Here is a 23872-nt window from a genome sequence, read left to right on the forward strand (position 1 = left end):
TGCTTCTTCTTAGTTGATCTTCATCACTAGATTCAACAACACAACTTGATATTGTGAGATCATGATCACTTACCTTTCCAAGTGAAAGATTATTATTGGTCAAAAGTGTGTCAGTACTCATTAAATCTTTCCTTATGGGAAATATATGCTAAAAGAGAAATCAACACCTATAGATTCAATGATAATATTTGTTTAAAAAATGGCATTTATAGATTTAATCACCATGAATCTATATGCTGCACTATGATGAGAATATCAAATAAAGACACAGTCACAAGTTTTAGGTCCCACTTTTATTTTTTTGGGTTCAGCCAACCCAACTTTTTCCAAACAACCCCAAACCTTTAGATACTTAAGGTTTGGTTTTCTACCATGCCACAATTCAAATGGTGTAGATCCAGATTGCTTACGAGGTATCCTATTTAGAATGTGACATGATGACAATATGGCTTCCCCCCACAAGTTCCAAGGTAATCCTGAATTGATAAGCATGAAGTTCATCATCTCTTTTAGAGTTATATTTTTCCTTTTTGCAACTCCATTAGATTGAAAATGATAGGAGGATGTGGTATGATGAATAATTCCATTTTCTTCACAAAATTGTGATAGAAATTGAGTATCATATTCTGTCCCTTTGTCAGTTCTTAGTCTTTTGATCTTCCTTCCTAACTGATTTTCAACCTTAGCCTTGTAGGTCAAGAAAGTATGTTCTGCTTCATCCTTGGTTCTAAGAAGGTATAACTTTGTATACCTAGAACAATCATCTATAAAGGTAATGAAGTATCTTTTGCCACCTTTTGACTTATGTGATTTGAAATCACCTAAGTCATTGTGAACTAATTCCAATAACTCAGACTTTCTTTCAACAAAAATATGAGGCTTTTTTAGTGAATTTAGCCTCAACACAAATGGGACATTTGACTGATAGGGTTTTAAGGTTGCCATGTATCAAACCTAGCTTACATGATTTCTTTATGGATGATGCATTGTAATGCTCTAATCTACCATGTCAAACATCATAAGAATCGACCAAATACACAAAATTACTAGGATTTTCATTGATAATGTTAGCAACATTCAGAACAAATAACCCACTAGAGTTATCCCTTTCCCAATAAATATATTGTTTTTTGGTAACAATAACCTTATCTGCCTCAAACGATAGTTTAAAACATGCCTTAATAAGAAGAGCACCGGAAACCATATTTCACCGAATATCGGGCAAATGCAATACATCCTTGAGAACAAGGGTTTTACCTGAAGTTAATTTCAGTTGAACTTGCCCCTTGCCAGAGACCTGAGAAGATTGAGAATTTTTCATAAAAACTTGTTCACTTATTTCAATCGTTGAATAGTTGAAAAAGTCATTCTGATCCCCACATACATGCTTAGTAGCACCTATGTCAATGATCCATTCTTTTGGTTTTTCAACCAAGTTTACCTCTATCACCATGGCAGTGAAAATATCGGTCTCAACTAAGTTAGCATTGGTCTTGCTCTTCCTTTTCCTGTAATATTTCTTATAATGCCCTGGTTTGTCACATGCAAAATATTTTCTTTTCTTTTTTCTCGAAAGAAGTTCCCTTTTTGGCCTTCAAGCCTTTCTTAAATTGTTTGCTTTTTTTTTACTCGACCAAATTAGCCTTAGATTGAAAATCTTTAGCTTTTTCGGTCTTGTCATTTTCTTGGTTCTTTTCCTCAATCTTAACCCATATAATAATTTGGTCCAAATTCGAATCATTCCTCTTGTGCTCCATATTCATTTTGAAGTCACCACAGGATGCTGGTAACTTCTCTAGAAGAGAGCCAACAATAAAATCATCGGGTAAGATCATTCCTTCCTTAGCCAATTTTGACACAAGGATTTGAAACCCACCAATTTGGGCATAAACGCTATTGTCACCCCTTATCACAAATTTAAGAAAATTTGCAACAACATATTTTTTATTCCTGCATCCTCTAAGGTATATTTTTTATCCAATGCAATCCAGATTGACTGAGCATTATCATAAGCTCCATAAACATGATAAAGCTCATTGGATAAAGAATTCAAAAAGCGGTTCTTGCACTGATAGTCTGCCTGGATCCACTTTTGCCTTTCAGCTATGAGGGTAGGGTCATCACTTGTAATAGGTAATAATGTGGTCAATGCAAAAGAGACAGATATTTGATCCATAGCAAACAACATTCTCTGTTTCCATCTCTTAAAATTTTATAATTTTCTTAAATTTTCTTAAATTTTCCATAGCCATGGCAAGGTTGTTGGCCATATCAAAGAACCCGGTCTCTCAATAAACTGAAGTTCTATGGTCTTAAGAATTGTAGAAAAATGGGTGGATCATAATATTGAGAGAGCACACTTATCTTTGGTTGTTAAACTTTCAAGAGATCTTCGAACCACGAACTCTTAGGAATTCTGTAACAAAATATGTTAGCAATATAGATGAGCTGATTCATGTCACTTGACGCTCTCCTTAAGACCATAGACGCCCCCAATGGTGCAACTGGGTGAGTTACGAATCGACTTCCAGGATGAAACAACCCAGTGGCACCCCTAGTAGTTTTGCACTCAACTACTAGACCCCTCAACTACTCCAACATTGTACTCAAACTAAAGATGAAAAACTCAAAATACACTTAAGTATAGACACTAAAAAATAAGAGTAAAAACAATATCTCAATCCTCACAACACAACATAACTTGAGTGAACTTTGTAGTTGGTTATTGGTGTGTACAATGCTAGTGATCCCCTCTATTTATAGAGGAAAAGAGACTTCTAGAAAAAAAATGAAAACATAAGGTCTCTCATTCAAGTCTCTCACAAGAAGAGGAAGAGATAAGGTCCCTCAAAATAAAGTGACAAGGCTCTCATAAAGTGAAGTAAAAGAGTCCTTAGGATGAAGAGATAAAGTCCTAAAAATGAAGAAACCGTATTAAGTATTATTTGTAAATACATAAAAGGTTATGAGAATACATAGAGATAATTATATGAGGGGTCATACAAAAAGATAGAAAGATGGTCAAATATGAAAAGACACAAGAAACCAAAAGGTAATTTGAATCTTATAATAATTTAAATTAAATTATCATTTAAATTCCAACATTGACAACAAGTATGTGGCACGTGCAGATCTTATTAGCCCAAATTTGAACAAGTCTTGATTTGTTTGACATGTTTCATACCTTTCAAGGCATTTCTTCGTACCAAAATTTATGGATTGGATTTTATTTGTGTGGGATATTGGGAATTTTCTAGTTATTACTTTTCTAAGGATTTATTTTATTTCCATTCAAGTTACTAGTATTTCTTTTATTTCCATTAAAGTTCTTCATTAAATGTTTCATTTTCGTTGTGCTCAGTTTCAGCCATAGGATCATTAAGGGTAGAGGTAGGAGATAGTGTTACTTTTCCTCTAATTAAGAGTTTTGTACGAGAACAACACATTTTTTTTTTATTTAATTAAAATGAATAATGTTTTATGTTTGGGAGTATAGGAGCTACACCAACGCGGGGACCAATGGAAGCACACCTGTAAGCATCAACAGGGAGGGCTTTCCACGTTTAATAGGGGTTGAGCCAGTTATTTCACCCGCCACTATGTCTAGGCATAACCCCTACACTCCCGAATATAAAACATTATCTAAATTAAAAATACACTATTGAGTGTTTAGAGCATAAACAACATCTTCCTTTGAACCTATAATAGCTCAAGGGCCCGTTTGATAACGTTTCAAGAACTGTGTTTCTGTCGTTTCTGCGTCTAAAAACGGCAGAAACGGAACAAAAAGCGTTTGACAAACTATTTCATTTCACTTGTTTTTATAAATAAAAATTGAAATTTCTACCTATTTATGATTCAAGAGACGACCTAGGCGAAACAAGTAGAACTTGTTTCGTTGTTTCTGGACACGACTTGTGGTATTTCTTTCGATGGTTACTATCGACTTCTAAAAATATGACTTATCAAACACCTTCAATTCCGTTTCTATTTTTAGAAACAAAATTTATGTTTTGGCCGTCTCTTGAAACATAAACGGCATAAATGTTATCAAACGGACCCCAAACATTCTTCATTTTCCGCTTAGTTTTGTTTGTATCATGATTTTTATCACTCGGTATTAGGGTCAACTGGAGATTTTCTATAGGCCCCAAGTATAGAGGCGACCTCATAGCTGCCATTAATGGCATTGGCTATAGATAAGAGGTTGAATAGCTTCAACGACAAATTATAGAGTCGACTAAAGCAATTGTGGTAATGAGAGCTTATTTACAATGGAACCGACATAGGATGGCTGGATGCTTCATAAGAGTATGATTCTTCTTCATCAAAGAGCCAACAATTTGTTCGTGATCGATGAAATCCTCATAACATAAACATGGAATGGCATTCACCAACATAGTATTTGGGTATGCGAGTTAATGCTCATGAGCTTACCAAATCTTAGTCATTAGATGAGGTGGTGGACTAGCTCATCGCTGTGAATTGGAGTTTTCGACTTCAAATACGTGCATGAGATGAGGAGAGTGGGTTAGTCCATACATGACTTTGTGGCAGGTCATCAACAAGGTGGAGGCGAGAGAGACAACTTCACTAAAACATCGATAAAGCCCCAATCGCACAATAAAATAAAAAGGGTAATTTACAGTGCCACCCCCTGGAGAATGCCAATATTATAGAAACACTCTCTCTCTCTCACCAAATTAGACTTAGACCGCCTGGCGTCAGTCACTATTATGGAATGTACTTATTTGCTGATGTCAGCTACTATATATATTTTTTAAATACCAAAATGCCCTTACTAATTATGAAGTACCTAAAATACTCATCTGATAACTCCTCATCCCCATCCCCATCCCCAACCTATCTTAACCTTCAACACTAATCTTCCTTCATTTCAACGATTTGGGATTTATTTAAGTAACAGAGACTCTAGAGATAGAGAGAGAGAGAGAGAGAGAGAGAGAGAGAGAGAGAGAGAGAGAGAGAGAGAGAGAGAGAGAGAGAGAAACAAAACCCTTCTCCCGTTCTCCATCCCTACGCTCACGGTGAAAATTACAGTATTTACCATTATGCAATGGAAATATTTACCATGTCAGGCATGTCGATCCTCAGGTATAGCCCATTCTCGTTCTCTGTTGCCCTCATTCCAGATCCCATCCCTCTAGAGGTATCCAAGAAGGGATTACCCACGAATTGGTCCATCGGATTTAACAGTGAGAGTGGAACGAACACATCTGCTGTGAACATTTTATAGATCGCAGTGCAATGCTTTCCTGCTTAGACTTAGCAGTCAAGCAAATTGGCCAATTTGTGAATAAATGGAAAGTGGGGAAAGCCAAAGCTGTTATAGAGCGGCAGAGCACATGGACTGACGACGAAGGTGACGATGGGAAAGGGCTCTCTCTCTCTCTCTCTCTCTCTCTCTCTCTCGCTCTTCACAACACAAGCACAGAGTAATAGGAGATGGTGGCGTTAATATTGTAGCCAACTAACAAACTCTCAATGGTTCATCAAACCCCACGAATCACACGCTCATCTTTTTGTTTGTTTTGGATTTCCAAGATTTGTCTATTGGCTCTCTTCCTCTGCTATTCTTCGTTTCTTCTTCCCTTTTCCCCTTTCATCAACGTCATAATTTTGAAACCCATATTGGTAGAAATTAGAGAGACGAAGAGAGGCTACTCCAGTCTCTGGTTTCTCTATATTCTCCAATTCCCTTATAATCTCTTATGTAGCAGGAGTAATGTGAACTCAAGCCCACCATCGGAGCTGCTGCTGCTGCTGCATCTGTTGTCTCTAGACTACCCTATTCATCATCACTCTGATCCTGCTCACAACCATCGCCGGCGCCGTCATATGGGTCCTCAACCGCCCTCACCATGTGAAGTTGGATCTGAAGAAGGGAGGGATACCGTTGGCGGTACAGTTGGACACGAAGGTGAAGGTGAAGGTGAAGGTGAAGACGAGAGGTATGAAGACAATGAACCTATTTTAGTCAAAATGGTACAACAATCATTTCAACTCATCACTTAACAATGACTGATGGTAGGGGGTTTGAGTCTAATTTGGTATTCTTATAATATTGGCATTCTCAAGGGATGGCACTGTAAATTATCCAAAATAAAATGGAAGTTTTCAGAGAGTGAGAAATTTCCTATAAAAAAAAAAACTGTATGATTTTTGCACTTTCTTTTTCTTAAGGCTATGTTTGGTTGTAAAGGTTTTTTTTTTTTATACATTTATAAGGGGAGTTAAATAGAAAGAAAGTGAAAATTTCATACTAAAAAAAGAAATATATGTAATCATTGCCCATGTGATTTTAACATTAACTTTAAATCATTCCATATTTGGTTATAAATTTTCACTTTACTTTGCATCCAAAACCCTTTGTTATATAATATGTAATATAAAAATTACATGTAAAATATATCATTCATTATTAAATATGATTAAAAAATTAAGTAATTTATATAATCATATAAGGTAATGATTGTAAACATTTATTTTTAAAGTATGAAATTTCACTTCCCAAATTTCCATTGCAATCAAACAAAGCCTAAATAATTAAAAGGAAATTACACCCCTCCCCTACCTTAAGTTTAAAAGATTCTATCAATTGTCCCATTAGTCGCTGACAATGTTACAATGTCATTTAAAAAAACAATACCTTTGCATTGTAATACATCCCCTTCAGCTTCTTTGACGCGGAGAAGAAGATCCGAGAGCAACAAGGGGGCCTTGCAACTCATCAACTATGTGAGAACTTGCACCTGCAACTTGGTACTCTCATCTCTCTGATTTAGATCTTCTCATCCTTGTAGATTTTTCTTTTTTTGGGTAAAAGCTGTTATGGGATTAAAGCCTTTGAAATTTGAACAGGAGGAAAGACGAGAAAGCAAGGAACATCAATCATTTAAGCCACGCTGACCCTAGAAAAAGTAAATAAAAAGCATAAAAGGTAAAGGGCCAACACATACATAAACAAAAGCAGCGATCAAGGAAGAATCCATTTTTGGAACTTCCATTCAGATTTTTCTCTCGCTCTTCCTTTTTTCTCCCTAAGGCTGCGTTTGGTAGCCAAGAGAATAATAGAAAAGAAAAGGAAAAAATACACTTTTTGTATTTTTTTTCTTGGGTTAAGAATTTTTCTTTGCACTTGGTATGTCTTCACCCAAGAGAAGATTCCTCTTTTCAAATTCAAAATTCTTCATGGGAATTGTGAAATTTTATTTTACTCCCTCAAAAATTTTATTACAAAAAAATAAGAAAATATGAAAATATAATAAGACAAAAATGAATGATTACATAATGATTTCCTATATGTCTACCTCTTTCCTAAAATTCAAAATTTTTTTAATTTATTATTATTATTATTATTTTTATTCTCTTAATAATCAAACACACATACTCTTTTTTATTTTTTTCATCATTTATTTTCTTTTCTATATATATATATATATTTTTCATCTTTTGGCTACCAAACATAGCCTAATGTGTCAAAAGTTAGTTTCGTGTAACTTTTGACCTTCGAAACGACCAACATGATATGACATATATATGGGATGGAAGAGTGGATTTAGGGACTTTCTGGGGCGCGAATCGCCTGGCTCCTAATCTTCGGTCGCTCTGCTCTGCATTCAACAAGTAATTTATTCAATAATTAAAATCGTTTATATCTTGCGTAAAGTTGTTAATGAGCACGTGTTCTCAAATCAAGGGTAAAAATGTAGTTTCATACAGCTTATAAGAAACGCAACAACACCAAAGCAGAAGCAAGGAATTTGAGATAGAGAGAGAGAGAGTGGAGAACCCTAACTCTTGACACCGAGCAACAGAAGTGAGGAATTGGCCGGATTTGTGCATCTAGCAGGTACGATTCTCCTTCTCCATATTCCTCTCGCTCGCTCGTTCTCGTTCTTCTTGTCTCGTCTCTGCTTGTCTGTTTCTCTCCTAATCACTTTATCTTCCTCTTCATTCTGAAATCCATCTCTGAGCTCCAATATTTCGACCATACAATTTTGGATTCCATTTCTTTCTTTCTTATTCAATCCTCAGTTCAGGTAAAGCAACTCCCTGCAAAAGTTGGAATCTGCTAAATCCCCAACTGGTTTCAGAGATTAGTCTTTAGCTTTTTTGTTTTTTTGCCTGGATGTGGTTAAAATGAAGAGAGGTTTCAATGGCGGGTTTTCTGCAGGAATTTTTTTGGGGGGGCGGGGGGTGGGGTGTTTTGTTTTGAGAGGATGAAATCTTTTCAATGGCAAGTTTTTGTACATAGCACTATTTTCTACTAATATCAGGTACTATTGGGGAGCGGAAAGGATTTGTTTCAGACTTGGGCAAGAGTGACAAGGCTCCATCCAATCAAAGGGATTCATCATAGAAAACCCATTTCTCTTGTTAAATTTCATTTTCTAGTGTTGGATCATTATCTGAAATATGGAAGAGAGCTTACTCGTGCCATTTAGGCTCTCTTCCAAGTCCAGGATTCCAGTCTATTCGCATTCTGTCATACCAGAAGATATGTTAGCAGGTGAATTCCTTCATTGGTACAAATGTATATAGCCTCGGGGTAAATCACATTGTCCACCCGTCTGCCATCATTTCTCTTTTGGCATCTTCACATTATCTTTGTAAAATTGAGGGCTTACGGACTTTATCGTAATAGACTTGAAGCCTAGTTAGAACCGAGAGCAACCCTGAGGACGGAGGCAATCAGATCTGACACAGGCTTTAATTTGTTCATAAACTCCATACTGTTATTCTCCTCACCAATCGCACTGAAATTGGCCTTTTCTGATACAAGCCAAGCTTCAAGTCATGTAAAATGCCTCGGTTTCACCTCCCTGTTGTAGTGACAATTGCCTTTTATTTATTATTTTTTTTGTCAATATTCATGCAGGGGAGGAATGATGATGGACACGTGAAGAATTTGATGCATTATTTTGCAATTTAAATTTCTGCAATGGCTAGAACTTCCAATCAGAGAACGTTGCCTGTGTACCTTTACATTCCCAATATCATTGGTAGGCTTATTACTGGAGTATGCTGGCATAAATGATGTTATTACCTAATTCTGACCTTCTTCTGATGTAGTTCAAAAAAGTATTAGCCTGCTCTATTTAACCAATATTCCCATCTTGGGTGAAGGCATAATGTGAAATGATGCCAGTAGAAGTTCCAATAGCTGATAGACCTCCTTTTTAAATAGCTCATTTATTGCGATTATCATATGAACAAGTTTAATGGACGATCTCTGTTTGCGTGGTGATGCAGGATACATAAGAATTGCCTTGAACTGTATTGCTTTTGCCCAATGCTTTTCCAACAAAATACTGTTCTCTATTCTCTATTTCATCAGGTTCAAATCAATGCCTTGGTCTTTCTGAATTCAATAGCTATTCTCAACCTTATAATAACTCAATATATGTGGTTTCAGCTTTGTATGCGATGGTTTAGATGGTTGGTTTGCCCGCAAGTTCAATCAAGGTACGGTTGGATCCGTTTTATACTTCTATCATCTCAAGAATGTACATATTATTATAAATTTCCTAATGCAATTACTGGAGTTGATTTAGTAAGTTCTAGAATTGGTGAATCTTATTTGTGGTTGTTAGCCTAATCACAAGGGCATCCTAGTTCTATAAACTTCTCTTGCCCAAAACAATTATAACTGGAGGGAAATGAATTGAGTGAATTAAAGAGGAAACTTGAAGAGTTAAGATGAGAGAATCTTCTGAATGGCTGTACGTGGAAGTTCTATTCTGGCCTCCCATATCCCTTGCAATATTATCACCTGAATTTTATATCATCTCAAGAATGTACATATTATTATAAATTTCCTAATGCAATTACTGAAGTTGATTTATTAAGTTCTAGAATTGGTGAATCTTATTTGTGGTTGTTAGCCTAATCACAAGGGCATCCTAGTTCTATAAACTTCTCTTGCTCAAAACAATTATAACTGGAGGGAAATGAATTGAGTGAATTAAAGAGGAAACTTGAAGAGTTAAGATGAGAGAATCTTCTGAATGGCTGTACGTGGAAGTTCTATTCTGGCCTCCCATATCCCTTGCAATATTATCACCTGAATTTTATCGTTACATTCGGTAAAGAAGATGATCAAACTTTTCTGAGAGGAACAATATTTTTTACTTAAATGGTGTCTTCTTCATAGTGTAAGCCAAAGCCACGGTCAGATCTGAGTCCCAATTATTTTATTCATTACCTAAATTTTCTTTGGTGGAATCTGTTGGGGAACAGTTTATTTGATATTCAGCTGTTCTTATTTGTCATCTATGTTGTCTTGTTTTAACCTGGGTTTTCTACATAAGAAGCATTTGATCCAAAGATTTATGAATTATACCATACATTCTGCTGTCGTTGGGTTGTTGGATTCAACTTATATTTTTGTGCTGGCTTAATAGATAAGCACATTGAATGATGATGGGAAATTATACAGCATTTATGTGGTCAGTGATGTCAAATCATCAAATATCTTTGCAATTTAGTTTGTTGAGGTGTTCAATAGCTTAAGAGGGCATTCATTTAGGTTTTCTGGCAGATTATGGTTTTGATAGTTTTACTATTGGTATTACAAGGTATAGTCATGAGTGTGAGAGGAGAGAGAGTAGGCTGGGACTGTTGGTGGCTTGGTGTAAAGGTGGTAATAGTAATCAAATTTCCAATTATAGCTTTTGGTTGAAGAATTACTTATTAACAGAGATATGCCCATTGACATTTTGATATATTGATTTATCCCCTATGCTTGAGTTTCAATTCTGACCGACAAAGAGATTTATAACCTCATTTATGGCTTCGACACTTTCTATTTTATCTTATGTGCTTGTAGCTGACAACCAAAACGATTTAAAATCTCATTTTGATCAGGGTAGGAGACATTTGCATTCTGATTTATTGATTTGTTCCCCCATTTTTGAGTTTCAATTCTGAATCTTCTCGTTATTGAGTATTGACCAAGAAAAAGATTTAAAACCTCATTTATGGCTTTGATATTTTCTATTTTATCTTAATGTTCTTGTTGGTGACCAACAAAAAGATTTATAATCTCATTTTGATCAGGGCATGAGACTTCATGTGTTCATTTAGGATTATTGAAGAATGTCTAAGGTTTACATGGTCTAGGGTTTGAGAGCTAGTCTGGTAGAGTTTTGTGGACAACAGAAGCTTTGACCCAATTTGCAGTGAGAAAGTGGGGTGAAGTAAGAGTTGTAAGATACAGTTGGTCTGGATTGCCATTGGATTGATTAGTTGACCAATGTAGTTGGTTACAGTGGGTTTATCCTAGATGCGTTACATGTTTCCACCTATGATAACAATCGTCATTCATTATAGATGATGTTATGCTCATGTCTTCCCCTATGCCTTTCATGAGATCAATTGGAAAAGGTCTCTTTGTTTTCTCATGTCCTACTTTTTATTCAATTCCAAGAGTGTTTCTCTCACCCAAAAAGGAAAGAAAATAGAAAACCTATGTAGAACCAGCTCCTAATTTCTTAAGAATTTGCTAAAAGAGTGTCCAATTGTTGATCTTTCACACTTTTGAGGGACCGAATATGATCCCAGAGAAGCTATCAAATAGAAACACAAAGGTCCCGTCAACCTCAATCTTCTAGACAGACAAGGTTACTGATTCCATGATTCTTAATACCTTCTCCACCTAGAGTATTTTTTTGATGGCATATCTTGGAGGCTTGTTCATCCTTCTTTTTTGTTCCCATATCCATGTACCATGGGTCACCCTATTGGCTGGCCTTCCTTAGCTAGATCACAAGGAAGAAAAAAGCTTTTGTGATTGATGAGGTTTTATATTTCGTCTTCAGGTACAACATTTATTATAAACTTCTTTGTATTGTTTCAAGATAATTGATTACCCTGTAGCTCCACGGAAGTGGCATGACTTAAAGGGGGTGGATGGGTTTGATGGGGTCAGCAGATCAAGCTGTTGGTAAGACGCTAATTTATTCACCCATGAAAGATTTAGCTTGTTTCTGAATTGGTTGTTATGGGTTAAAATTATTGTTGTTGTTGAAATTCTAGAGAACCTCAAATTTGAAAGAAAATGCTTCTTGTTCAATTTCTAGAAATCCTTAAGTTCATTAAATTACTGAAGTGCTTGTATTTTTTGTGATGATTTTTTTGAAAATTTGGAGAATCTTACATTTCAAGGAATAACAAACTACTTCTTGTTTTCCTCTTTTCCTCTTTGATGTGGAGGGTGTAAATTTCTCTATCCTTTCATGGTTGTATGTTCTTTTATACTCTTACAATCCTTCTATTAACTGCCATTGTCACTGATAGATATTTTTTAATGTAACTATTTGAGCATTGCATTTGACTCCTATCTCTCTCATTTCCTGATTCAGTTTCTACTTTTGGAGCCGTTTTGGACATGGTAACAGACAGGTGCTTTTCTTGTCAAATGTTTTTTTTTTTTTTTTTAGTAGTTTATTATTACTTTTTAATAATCCACAGTCTTCTATCTATGTAATACTTTATTTTTTTTTAAATTGCAGTTTCATATTAGTTGAGAGTTTGCTTCCGGTACATTATTTTAGACTATTCTTGATTTTATATTTCCTGTCCACAGGGTTAGCACTGCTTGTCTGTTGGCAATCCTCTCCCAATGTTACAGGTTGAGATTTTGTTCAGTTACGTCTAACTTTGTGCTTAGTATTTCTTACAAACTTATATCATGATTGATTTAGTCAGCATTTTTGGATTTATTTTGCAGGCCTGGATTGGTTTTCTTGTTCTTGCTCGCTTTAGATATTGCCAGCCATTGGCTGCAAATGTACAGGTATGATGTTCAGATTTCCGAACTCAATTTATTATATCCTGAGGTTTGCAAAAGAAATGGAACCTTTTCCTCGGTGAGCAGATTTGTGGTGAATCTTTAGAACCCATGTGTTGAATTTTTTTTAAAACTTTTAAATAACTATTGCTTTGTTGTTGCAGTACTTTCTTATCAGGTAAAGCCAGTCATAAAGATGTTAAAGACAGCACTAATTGGCTTTTCAAAGCATACTATGGAAACCGGTTCTTTATGGCTTATTGCTGTGTCGCATCCGAGGTGATTAATTCAGCTTATTTCCTTAAGAGAGTTCCTTATACTCTATTTATTTCTTAATTGAATCAGTGTTTGATGGTGCAGGTCCTTTACCTCATCCTTTTCCTTCTTGCTGAAAACCAATCTGACAGTGTGATTGATGTAAGTCTTCCTTGTTATTGGTTGCACTTCTGTTTCACTTTCACAATGTTGATTTCTGAGTAAGGCTCCTCGATTTGAGTTTTTGTATTCTTTCATTTCAGGTTCTAGCAAATAATGTGACCAAAATTTTCCCTCTTTCTTTTCTTGTCGTTTTGACTTTGTTTGGATGGGCAATCAAGCAAGCAGTTAATGTTATACAGGTATAATCTTGGACTTGTGTGTTATGTTCTGGGAAAAAAAAATATTTCTGTTCAATTTAGAAGTTCTTCCTCACTGCTTTTGTTAATTCGAACTTCGAAACGATTATATTTTCAGTTGACTGAAATGCTAATAAAATCCCTCCACTCATCCATTTTTTGGAAATGCAGCTTCCAAATTATGTCCCCAAAAACTTAAAATGGATTCAGTGCCATAACAGTAATCTGCTCCCTTGATTCTTGCTTGAATGTTTTACTCACAATATGGTCCGTTGTAATATTGAAGTTATGGAGGTGATGATACTGAAAGTGTTTTTCATTGTAGAAATTAGTTTTTTAAGCATCAGTGATGGAAGCTAGGGCTGCAAATCTGATCGTTGACTTGAATAAGCCTAAACTCAAAGCGCCAATGGGTTATATAGCTCATGGGATAACTATTCTTGGGTATTTTGTTGCAATGGGCCAGTCCTATGAACCCAAATGATGAGATAGTCATATGCAAGATTTAACTTTAGTTTCTATTTTGTTTAGTCTCTGGTATTCCTTGACTAGTTTCTAGTAGTATTATTTTCTGTTTCAAGTCTAGAAAGTTGGGAAAGTCACTAGAATTATGTCAATGCCAATAAAAGAGGGTTTAGGGGTTAGTCTGTAAATAAATGGGTTGATAAGCAATTTCATGCAGTGGAATTATGATTGGATGAATGAGAATTAAGAAAGTTGCAGGACAGCAATTTCTGTTGGTGTTTTCTGTGTGAAAGCCCTAGATCATGGCCTGGTAGATGGAAGCTCGTGTTGCAGTTTCTCTTATCTACTGTTCATCCCTGCACAGAGAGGTCAAATTGACGCCTTTGTCTTTACACCCTGCGATCCCTTTGTTTTTGAGTTAATCAGCGATCAATCCTTGATTATATCTCTCTTAAATTTTCTCAGTTTTACAGTTTTACCCCAAACTTCTATTAATTTTTGTTTCTCATCCCTACTGTTTCCTGCAATCATCCCCTTCATCAGCCTCTGTTTCATACGCAACCTGAATGCCTACTATGTTCTGGCTGGAGCCATTGAGAGGCAAACTGCAGCCCTTGAACACTGGTGGATTCCAGCCATATTTTGGGGTCTAGCTGGTCTGTTCCAAGGGGTGGTTCGACTGGAGTTTCAGCCCTATTTGAGCATTTGTTGTTGAGTCATTAAAAATCTCCTAATCTGTCTTGCACTAGCTCTAATCTGGTCCCCTAAATTTTAGCCCTAATTCCTTAATTTATGGTTGGGTTGTAGTGTGCCACCAGTTAGGTATCAGAGGAACTTATAAATCATGAACTTATACTATAAATAGTCTGAATAGTCTGAATATTATGAGATTATTTGTTGTATGGTTTTTCCTTTGTCAAAGAGCATTATTGCTTTCTGGTCTCTTGGGTTGTTAACATAGGTTCAAGGTTTGAAGTTTTGGTTTTGACATGGCTCGAAACTGAAATATTTTGCGGAACTATGAAATTTTGACACTGAAACCTGTTAAGTTTTGGCTGCATGTTTTGACTGCTGGTTTTGAGGCCCAAATGGCCAAATTAGACCCTGACCCCAAAACTTCTAGGAAAACCTATTTTAGGCCCTCTAAACATAGTTGAACTCTTAAATTGTAGATAAACACACTCAAAATGGTAGTTTGGCTGCAAACCCTAATTTGGTAGTGTATGTTGTACGCTTATGTATACTTTATCTAATATAACCAATTCTACTTAAAACTAAGACTCTCTTTGGCATATTTTTTAAGGCGGTAAGGCGACGGAGGCATTTGAGGATCTTTCGGATCGCCTTAGCGATAAGGCGGGCATAAAGCGTTGCCTTATTGACTAAAGCGTTCATGTGTAATTTTTTTTTATAAAATCAATCTATTTAGCTCAAATCCTAGTTGAATTCTATTACTTATATGCTAAATAAATATTAAAGATTTATACTTCATACCAATGTAAGATATTCGTCAAGAAAACAAATCAATAAAGTGAATAAGCTAAGTTCATCTTCATCAATCATCAATCATCATAACATATTAACATATAATGAGAAATTGAGAAGATGGAATATGAAAAAGAAAAAAAAAAAAAAAAAAACAACACATGGAGACATTAACATGGTAACATCAGAATCCACTCATCCAGTTGAATACAGAAGCTAACTCTATTCAAGTTCTTAGTTTTCAGTTTAAAAATTAGAAGACGGATTAGAGAAGAATGGAAGAAAAAATTAGAAAATACTCAACATACTAAACATAGAAAAATAAACAATAACATATCTGAGAATTACATACAGATTACAGAATTACGGATAACAGATCAAAGTGTGTCTGTGTGTTAAAGGGAGTACAGGCTGGCGGCTATCATTAACTATTTCTAGTTTAAATATAACCAATTAACCACTTCTTGTTTTCTTGAAAAGTGAAAACAATACTTGAGCAAAATTGCAAAATTTCTGTTAGCTAACTTCATTGCATCGGAAAGAAGAAGCCAGAACTCTGAATACAATTATTATCACTAAAAGTCTAAAGCAAAATTAAAAATAAAGAAGAAGGAAGAAGAAGGGAGAAAACACACAACGTCGTAACTCGTAAGACTCAGCGTAGGAGGAAAAAAAAAAAACTGTTGAAGACTTGAGAGTTTTTACCTAAGAGTCGTAAGTCTCACGGTAGGAAGAAAAAAAAAAAACTGTTAAAAGACTTGAGAGTCGTTACAGTCGTACGAATCTCATGTAACGACTCTCAAGTCTCACAGTATGGTGTATGATGAAGATGAAAGAAGAAGGAAGAAGAAGGGAGAAGAAAGAAGAGAGAAAAAAAAAGCGCACAAAGAAGATAAGAAAAATCAGAAAATAGAAAAATGAACAATAACATTCCTGGAGAGAGTGGAAGAAACCTTCGCCGGAGGTTGCCGAAGGCTGCTAGAGGAGAATAATAGTCGCCGGAGAAGTTGCCGAAGAAGAATCGAAGGAGGAGGGACGAGGGAGTGAGGTTGTCGGCTTTGGGGTTTTGCGATTTGGAGTGGAGACAGAGAGATGTGATTTGGGGTTTTGTCTTTTAAGTTATAAAGTTTTTGATCCAATGCATTACATGTGCATCAAAACTTATACACCTGCCAATGAGAAAATTTAATTTGGAATCTTCATCAAGAAATTTTAAAACTGTGTTTTAAAAAAAAACCCCATAAGGCGACCGCCTTTGTCTTAAGTCGTCATAAGGCGTCTTCCTTATAGCGCCTTATGCTATAAGGTGACCGCCGTAGCCACTTCACGTAAGGCAGAACACTGCCTTATCATCTCTAGATTGCATCAGTGATGACGCCTTACCAGCACCTTAAAAACTATGCTCTTTGGTATAGTTTAAATTTATGTTTGCTTGTCAGATAAACTCATAAACATAAATAGAAGCATGTGGTATAATTATGACCCTTATTTTTAATCAATATATCAATAAATTCATAAATAGGTAGATAGGTGTTTATGATTTATTGAGATAAAGCGATTGTTGTTGTTTATGCGCGAGACCATTAATGAGCACATGTTGTAATGGTTCAAAAATTAGGGTAAAGGGGTAATTTCACATGTTTTTATAAAAATCTCTTCTGAAAGAGTTCAGTCCTTTGCTGAAACCCTTCAGAACATCGTTGAACGATGCTGCACAGGTACTATCTCTATCTCTTTGCCCTCTCTCTCCCTAGAAATCCTATGGATCGATAAATATGGATTGGCTGGAATTGGGTTGGCCTCGGCCAATTCTGATCCAGTCCCGATCTTGTAAACCCTGGCTGTGGCTTCCTACCTACACATGCAACAGAGAATGAACATCAAAAGATTATTCTCCAGCTTTTAACTGAGGAGCCCTACCTGCCCCTGCAACTGAAAATGAAAAACAAAATTAATCAAAAACTATTGAAATTAGCCAAAAGTGGATGTTTGAAATAAAAGAGAGATTAGCATAATTGTATAAGCTGATACCAACTCTCAAGGCATCATTAAACAGTATGAAGATTAATGGGTTTGTAATATCCCTTATCCTATGTTTGGTTGCTCTCCTGGAGAGGGACTAGGATGGGAAAACCGTTTTCAATATATTTTGGAACTGAAATTTGGTTTCTCTCGAAGGAAAGGAAACCATTATGATTTTGGGAAGATTGATGAGTCCCACAAAATTTGTTTGACATAAAAGTGGTAAACATTGTGAAAGAAGCCTTATATTTTAAATAAAAAAAAAGTGAAAGAAGCCTGTTCCTCCTGTTCTTTCGAAGTCCAACCAAACAACATCTACAGAGAAATCTCTTCTTCTCTTTTCTTGTATATCTAAGTGTAACAAAACATATTACTCATTTTATCAAGTTGATGTGAGGTGGTGGTGACATTACTCATGTGTTGCGTTTGGCTGCTTTCCTTGAAAGAAGAGTGGGAAGGGAAAGCCTTTCCTAAAAGTTTTGGGATGTTTCTTTTGGTTGAATTTCCAAGGAAGGACATATCTTCCAAAAGAAAACTATGAAATATTGAGAAGGAAAGATGTCTTTTTCACATTTCTTGTCTTCCTGAACACATCCAAACAACATTGGGAAGAAAATCTCTTCCTAGAATATAGAAAAAAATGTTAGTCTTGATCAATTTGCCAATTGACCAGAACTACTTTGTATACTTCCTAAAAGGCACATCTTTCAATGTTACGCAATATATTCTGCACTAGGCATACCAGACCCATTTTTCATTATATAATCGATTATGTCTAGTAGCAAACAAAAGATTATTGTTTATAGCCAATAATTTTATTATTATAATTGATTATTTATAAATAGGTAATAAACATAAGCATAAACTATGCTAAAGAGAACCTTAGTACTTGAACACACGTAATTCAATTAAAATAACTAAAATAGGCATTAGGAATGATTAAAACATAAAATGACAAACCATTTCATAATTTTCAGATGTTATACATGGTTCATTACAAAGATATGGGAGTGATTTGGCAAAAAATCACAAAAACTGTGGCTTTCTAGGAAGTTTCCCTCTTTGGAGTCGAAATTGTTGAAACTAGAGAAATGATAATGAAACACGAAACATGGCCAAAATTTCACCAAAGTAAGAAGTTTCAATCGAAACCATGCCATTTTATACAAAGGGCTTGACCGAAACCCAAAACCCGAAACCCGAAACCCGAAACCCGAAACATGGTTGAAATTTTGCCAAAACTGCGAAAGAATTTTGATTGAAACTTGGTAATACCCAGTAATGGCACCTGGTTAGAAAGTTTTTGTGAATTTCTGTCGAAGTTGCATAGGTTGATGCAGTAGCGCTATCCTGGTTGGTCCAGCATGACTTGATCTGAAACCCAGAGTGAGGCGATACCAGCTCAGGTCGGACAATTTGGTCTAATAAGGGTTGGTATAAGTTTTTTTTTTTTTTTTGGGTTGTGGTTAATCTTGTAATTTCACTTTATTTTGTTTGGGATAGATGCATAGGAGGATTGGATTTAATAGTTTCCTAGTTAGAATAGAGTCCTATTTCAGTTTTTAGAAGAATCTTTATCTGGAACACTAACCCCATCCCCATTGATTGAAAACTGGTTGGGTTTGCTGTGGTGGGGGTGGGCTTGCTGGCCATCGTGTTCCTTATCTCTCATCTTACTTCTTCCTTCTTCTATTTCTCTTCTACTTGAGTTTCTTAAACCCTTTTTCCTATTCCCTGTTTTCCAGTGGTAGTAACAACCTTCAAGTTTGAGGTTGATCTCCCTCGCCCACTTCGTTCTCTCTCTACAACTTTGGGAGATCATTCATCACTCTTAGGCAGCTCTACTTATGTGATCTAAGAGTTTCGAACTGAAACTCCATCTGTTCTTCCTCTTTCCGCCATGGTCAGTTTCAGGTGGGCTATTTGTTTTAAGGTCCGTTGTTTTAATTGTTGTTCTTCTAGCCTGATTATTGCTTGTATTTAGTAGGGCCTTGGAGCTAAGGACCTAACCTCAAAGCTCCAGATTGCTTGGATGCCTATTGTTGATTGTTTCATGAATTGAAACTAAGACCTATAGTCTCTGGTTCTGTTGTTTCATGGATGGTTGAGGAAGATAATCTGGTGGCATTATTTTATTTATCACTATATCTTCTCCTTTCTCAAAATACACTTTCCCCGTATTACTAATTCTATTTGTCCTTAACATATTTTATTGCCTAGAATACCCCTCCCTTTTGGATCCCTATCCATCCTTGTGTACCAAATAACCCTTTTTAACTTCTGAATATTTACAAATTGTCATTCCCCTTTAATGCTTGGTTTTTTGTTGATTGGGTGGGACCCATAAGCTATCCGAACCTGGTTTTTGGAACCTTGGATTTCATTAATTGCAGAGCTGAAAGTCCTCATTCTACCCAATATCGTTGTGGCTAATAGTGAGGTCCTCTAGCAGCTTAACTCTTACAAGGAGGAAACAAGGCTTGATACTCACAAACCATGTTGATACCCTCAACACAATTGTCAGTTCCCTCCAGGCTAAGATGGCATCTTTGCAAGCGTCCATTGACTGACTGGTATCTTTAGATAAAGTAAAGAGTCCCATTCAATCTGGAATTCCTCTAATTCTATCCCACAGGGCCCATCTCATGTTGCACCACCACTCACATTTTACACCACGGCCACCAAATAGGTTTGGCTGACCCTTTGACAATGCTCTCTGTGGAGCTGTAAGAGGAGCTGAATTAGATGTCCTAGATTTCTACAGGGACAATAATCCAGAGCAATACTTGGATTGGATTCAGTCTGGAGACTTTCTTCTGATGGTGTAAGTTGATTAAGGTTAGGAAGATTTTTATTTGTTGAAGCCAAACTGAAGGGTATGACTTGAGTTTGGTGGATCAAATACTAGCAACATAGTCGAACACGAGGCACCGGGTTGGTGAACATTTGGGCTGAAATGTGAGACTATGGATCAAATATTTTTGCCTACTGACGACAAGCAGCACATACATTTCAAGTTCTCTCAGTTGAGGTAGGAGTGCCCGTAGGACAACATAACTGTTGAGGAATATGTGGGGAAATTCTACTATTTAGCCACTTGATCTGATTTTGAGTGGGACAAAGAGGTCTTGGTGGCACAATTTCGGAATGGTTGCACCTTCTGATTAGTGCTACCCTTGTATCTAGTCGACTATATATGATGGAGGATGCAGCACAGTTAAAGCATATCAGATGGAAGAGTATTGTCCTAAAGGGGCCTTACAATCGGAGGAGCTTCCCATATACCTTTTCTAAATGTGACAGTGCAAGAAAGCAACCTCATCCACCAGAGAAGTCCTTAAGCAAGCCACAATTTAGCAGTTCCGCAGTGGCATGTTCATGGACAAACAACCCTTTTACCCTCGAGGTTGTGGTTTTGACAGACCTGTGATGCCAAAAGTTGCAATCAGTGCTTCACGTGCAAGGGATACATGCATGCCTCTGCTAAGTGTCTCAATCGTTTGATTGCCTATATTGACAGGGATTCCTTCGCACTTATTGCTTTCGAAGAGCAATGGAATCCTGAGACAATTTATTGGAGGCAGGGCATAAGCATGGTGAAAGCAACGATGACAACAATGATGTAGAACAACAGCCTTGCTGTGTTCTTCTTCCACTTTTGGCCACTCATAAGGTTTATAAGGAAAGGGGTTTATGCCTCAACAGTATTCTAGGCCCAAGTGAACTACAACGACCAACTATATAGCATGGTGATTGAAGAAGGCAATTGCACTAATGAGTCTATGAGGACACCGTTTGTAAGCTTGAATTGACGATAAAGCCACATCCCAATCCTTACAAAGTTGTATGGGTGAGAAACACTAATCTTAAAATAACTAATAAGTGTTTGCTCACATATTCTATTGGTGCATTCTTTGATGCGGTGCAATGTGACATCCTACCTCTGATAGTGTGTCACATTCTTCTTGGGTGACCGTGCCTATTTGACCAAAAGGTGCAACATTGTGCGTATACGAATACCTACTTTTTCAAGCATGGTAGCAAAGAAATGAAGCCTCTTCCTGCCAAGGACCTCCCAGATTAAGTTCAAGAAGGTAGTGAGATCATTTCTCCTCCAACGAGTTCACTCTAATGGCATCCTTGTCTTTACCCGAACTCGATGGAGTCAAGTTCTTTTCAGAGGAGAAGAGTTGATGCAGTATTTCTATCCTGGCTGGACTGGCATGATCGAAGGCAAAACCAGCCCAGATCACTTTTTTTGTCTAATGAAGATTTGTAGGGGGATTATTTGTTTGTTTTGGGTTAATCTTGTAATTTTTACTTTATTTTGTTTGGGATGGATACGTAGGAGCATAGCTATCACGGCGACTAGGCGACCCAAGGCGTTGGGGGCCTGCCTAGGCACCCTAGACATGCTTGTTGTATGTGACATATACAATATAGCAATGACAATTTTATATAATTATGCTTATATGCAACATAGAAGTCATATTAATGCAATATGATATAATTATGCTAGTAATGACTTAATATGAGAAATGCAACATATAATAAACAAAACATAGGATATAATATTAGCATGTTCATACAAAAAACAAAACGATAAACATAAATCAATGTAAACTCATGAAGTTTCAACAAGGCGTGCAATTGCCTTGAACCCAAGAAAGAGCATAGATGCCTAAACAACTATGCGTAAGAGGATTTGGTTTAATAGTTTCCTAGTTAGAGTAGAGCCCTATTTCAGTTTTAGAAAAAAGGGGGGGGGGAAGGTGAGAGGTTGGTGAGGTGGTTCCTGTAACTTTGGGGCTGGGGTGGTCTGTATGTATTTAAAGTTCTAATTTAGGAGGACTAAGCATGAGGAAAACACCACACATATTTTCCCTTTCTTTCTAATCTTTTTGTGGGGTATAACGGATCCCACCCTCGCTGCCTCTGGCATGACTCTGCCTTGCATGTGGACCAGAAGATGGTTTGCATGGTATTGTGGTAACCCTCTGGTGGAGAGGAGATTATTGACTCACTTTATCATATGTTTTCTGTGTCTTACCCGACTTGCTCTTTATATTTTCCGAAGTTCTGAAATATTATATAATTTTCAATTTCTTGGTGGACATATATTAACCTAATAGTAGTTTGAGCAGTTTTTAGAGTCTGGTTTTGGTGCTCAGTTAAATTAATTAGTTTTGCAAATTTAGATTGCTTTTTAATGATAAAGCTATGCACTAAGGTTTGTTTGAAATCTCATGATGGTTTCAGATGAAGACTGCTGCTGACATGTGCGTTCTTTACGACGTAAACAGAAAGCAAAAACCCTGATTCTCCTTAGTTGTGGTCACAGTTTCTAGGCTTTGGGTGATGGTCACTGTGCTACTGCCCCCCATCTTAAATTTTATTAAGTTGTATACTAGATTTTTGCACTGGAACAAGAAAATTTCTGTGTATTCTAATTCGGATATACCCGGAAACCTTTAGAAGACAGTTTTGGTGCTACCACACTTTGTGGCATTTGCACAGGCCTTGCCATTGATCTTTGTCTCTACATTAGATAACATGCATGCAGATGGGATTGCCAGGTTCCTATGGAGTTTGTTATAGATTTATGTTTAGTTTTGGTCAAAATTTTCAGTGCTTTGGGTGGAAACCTGTGTAATTTTATGCTTGCCATTGATTTCGGAAAATTGCTAAAATTTACTTCATCTGGTGCCCATCGAAAATGAGATGATTACTAGAGGATATAGATGATCTCCTTGGAGTTGTTCATATAGTGGTTAGGCTTAAAGCTAAGTCAGGACTGGCCTGAAGCTTGGCCTGGCCATTGTGGTCAAGCTATCTTCAACTCTGAGGTCCTTGGGGAAGTATCGGGAGCAAAACCTGGCCAATAGATTGTGGGAACACTATGAGTTACATACTTTGTAACTTTTTCTTTGGAGGCTTACATTTTAATTGAAGTTTTGCACTTCTGGACATGGTGGTGATTTTGGAGAATCGAAGGAAGAAGGTGGCTTATATTTTGATACAAAAATAATAGAGGGGCTTGTTGAATTGTCAACAGTTCTATTTAGATTCAAATTTACAGGAATGACTCAAGTGAGTTCTGGTTTGATTTTGTTTTGTTTTTAGGCTCCATTTGTTTCATTGTAAAATAGTGAAAAAAGGAAGCTTTGGAAACAAATATGTGGAAGCTTTTGAAGAAAGAGAAAGGAACGGACATTTTGAAAGATATGTACGGACCTGTGATCCTAGAGATTTCAGATTCTTGCATGGGCGACTGCAGTTCTAAGCTCTATTTAGATGATGTCTCATCCAGCCATCGATTTTAGGAACTTTCTGTAGTTTCTGTATCGCCTGTAATAACAATTGACTCCTACACCAGTAGGCCGTTAATTCACTCAGAAGCAGCCGAAAGGGAAGCTGTTTGAACTATAGCACTACAGCCTTGATAGACCAAGCCCTTGCGATGGTACATGAT

General features: G+C 36.6%; 1 protein-coding gene across 1 annotated transcript; it reads left to right on the top strand.

Moving 5' to 3' along the window:
• Nucleotides 1-7785: 7785 nt before the first annotated feature.
• Nucleotides 7786-23022, top strand: LOC122064392 (CDP-diacylglycerol--inositol 3-phosphatidyltransferase 1-like). The gene is made up of 11 exons (XM_042628113.1): nucleotides 7786-7873; nucleotides 8903-9026; nucleotides 9277-9361; nucleotides 9440-9489; nucleotides 12387-12426; nucleotides 12611-12655; nucleotides 12755-12820; nucleotides 12979-13093; nucleotides 13175-13231; nucleotides 13333-13431; nucleotides 22660-23022. Exons 2-11 carry the CDS (start codon nucleotides 8966-8968, stop codon nucleotides 22717-22719), a joined length of 678 nt encoding a protein of 225 aa, XP_042484047.1. The 5' UTR covers nucleotides 7786-7873; nucleotides 8903-8965; the 3' UTR covers nucleotides 22720-23022.
• Nucleotides 23023-23872: the final 850 nt, after the last annotated feature.

This window comes from Macadamia integrifolia, unplaced genomic scaffold (genome assembly GCF_013358625.1).
Source record: "Macadamia integrifolia cultivar HAES 741 unplaced genomic scaffold, SCU_Mint_v3 scaffold164, whole genome shotgun sequence".
NCBI classification, from domain to species: domain Eukaryota; kingdom Viridiplantae; phylum Streptophyta; class Magnoliopsida; order Proteales; family Proteaceae; genus Macadamia; species Macadamia integrifolia.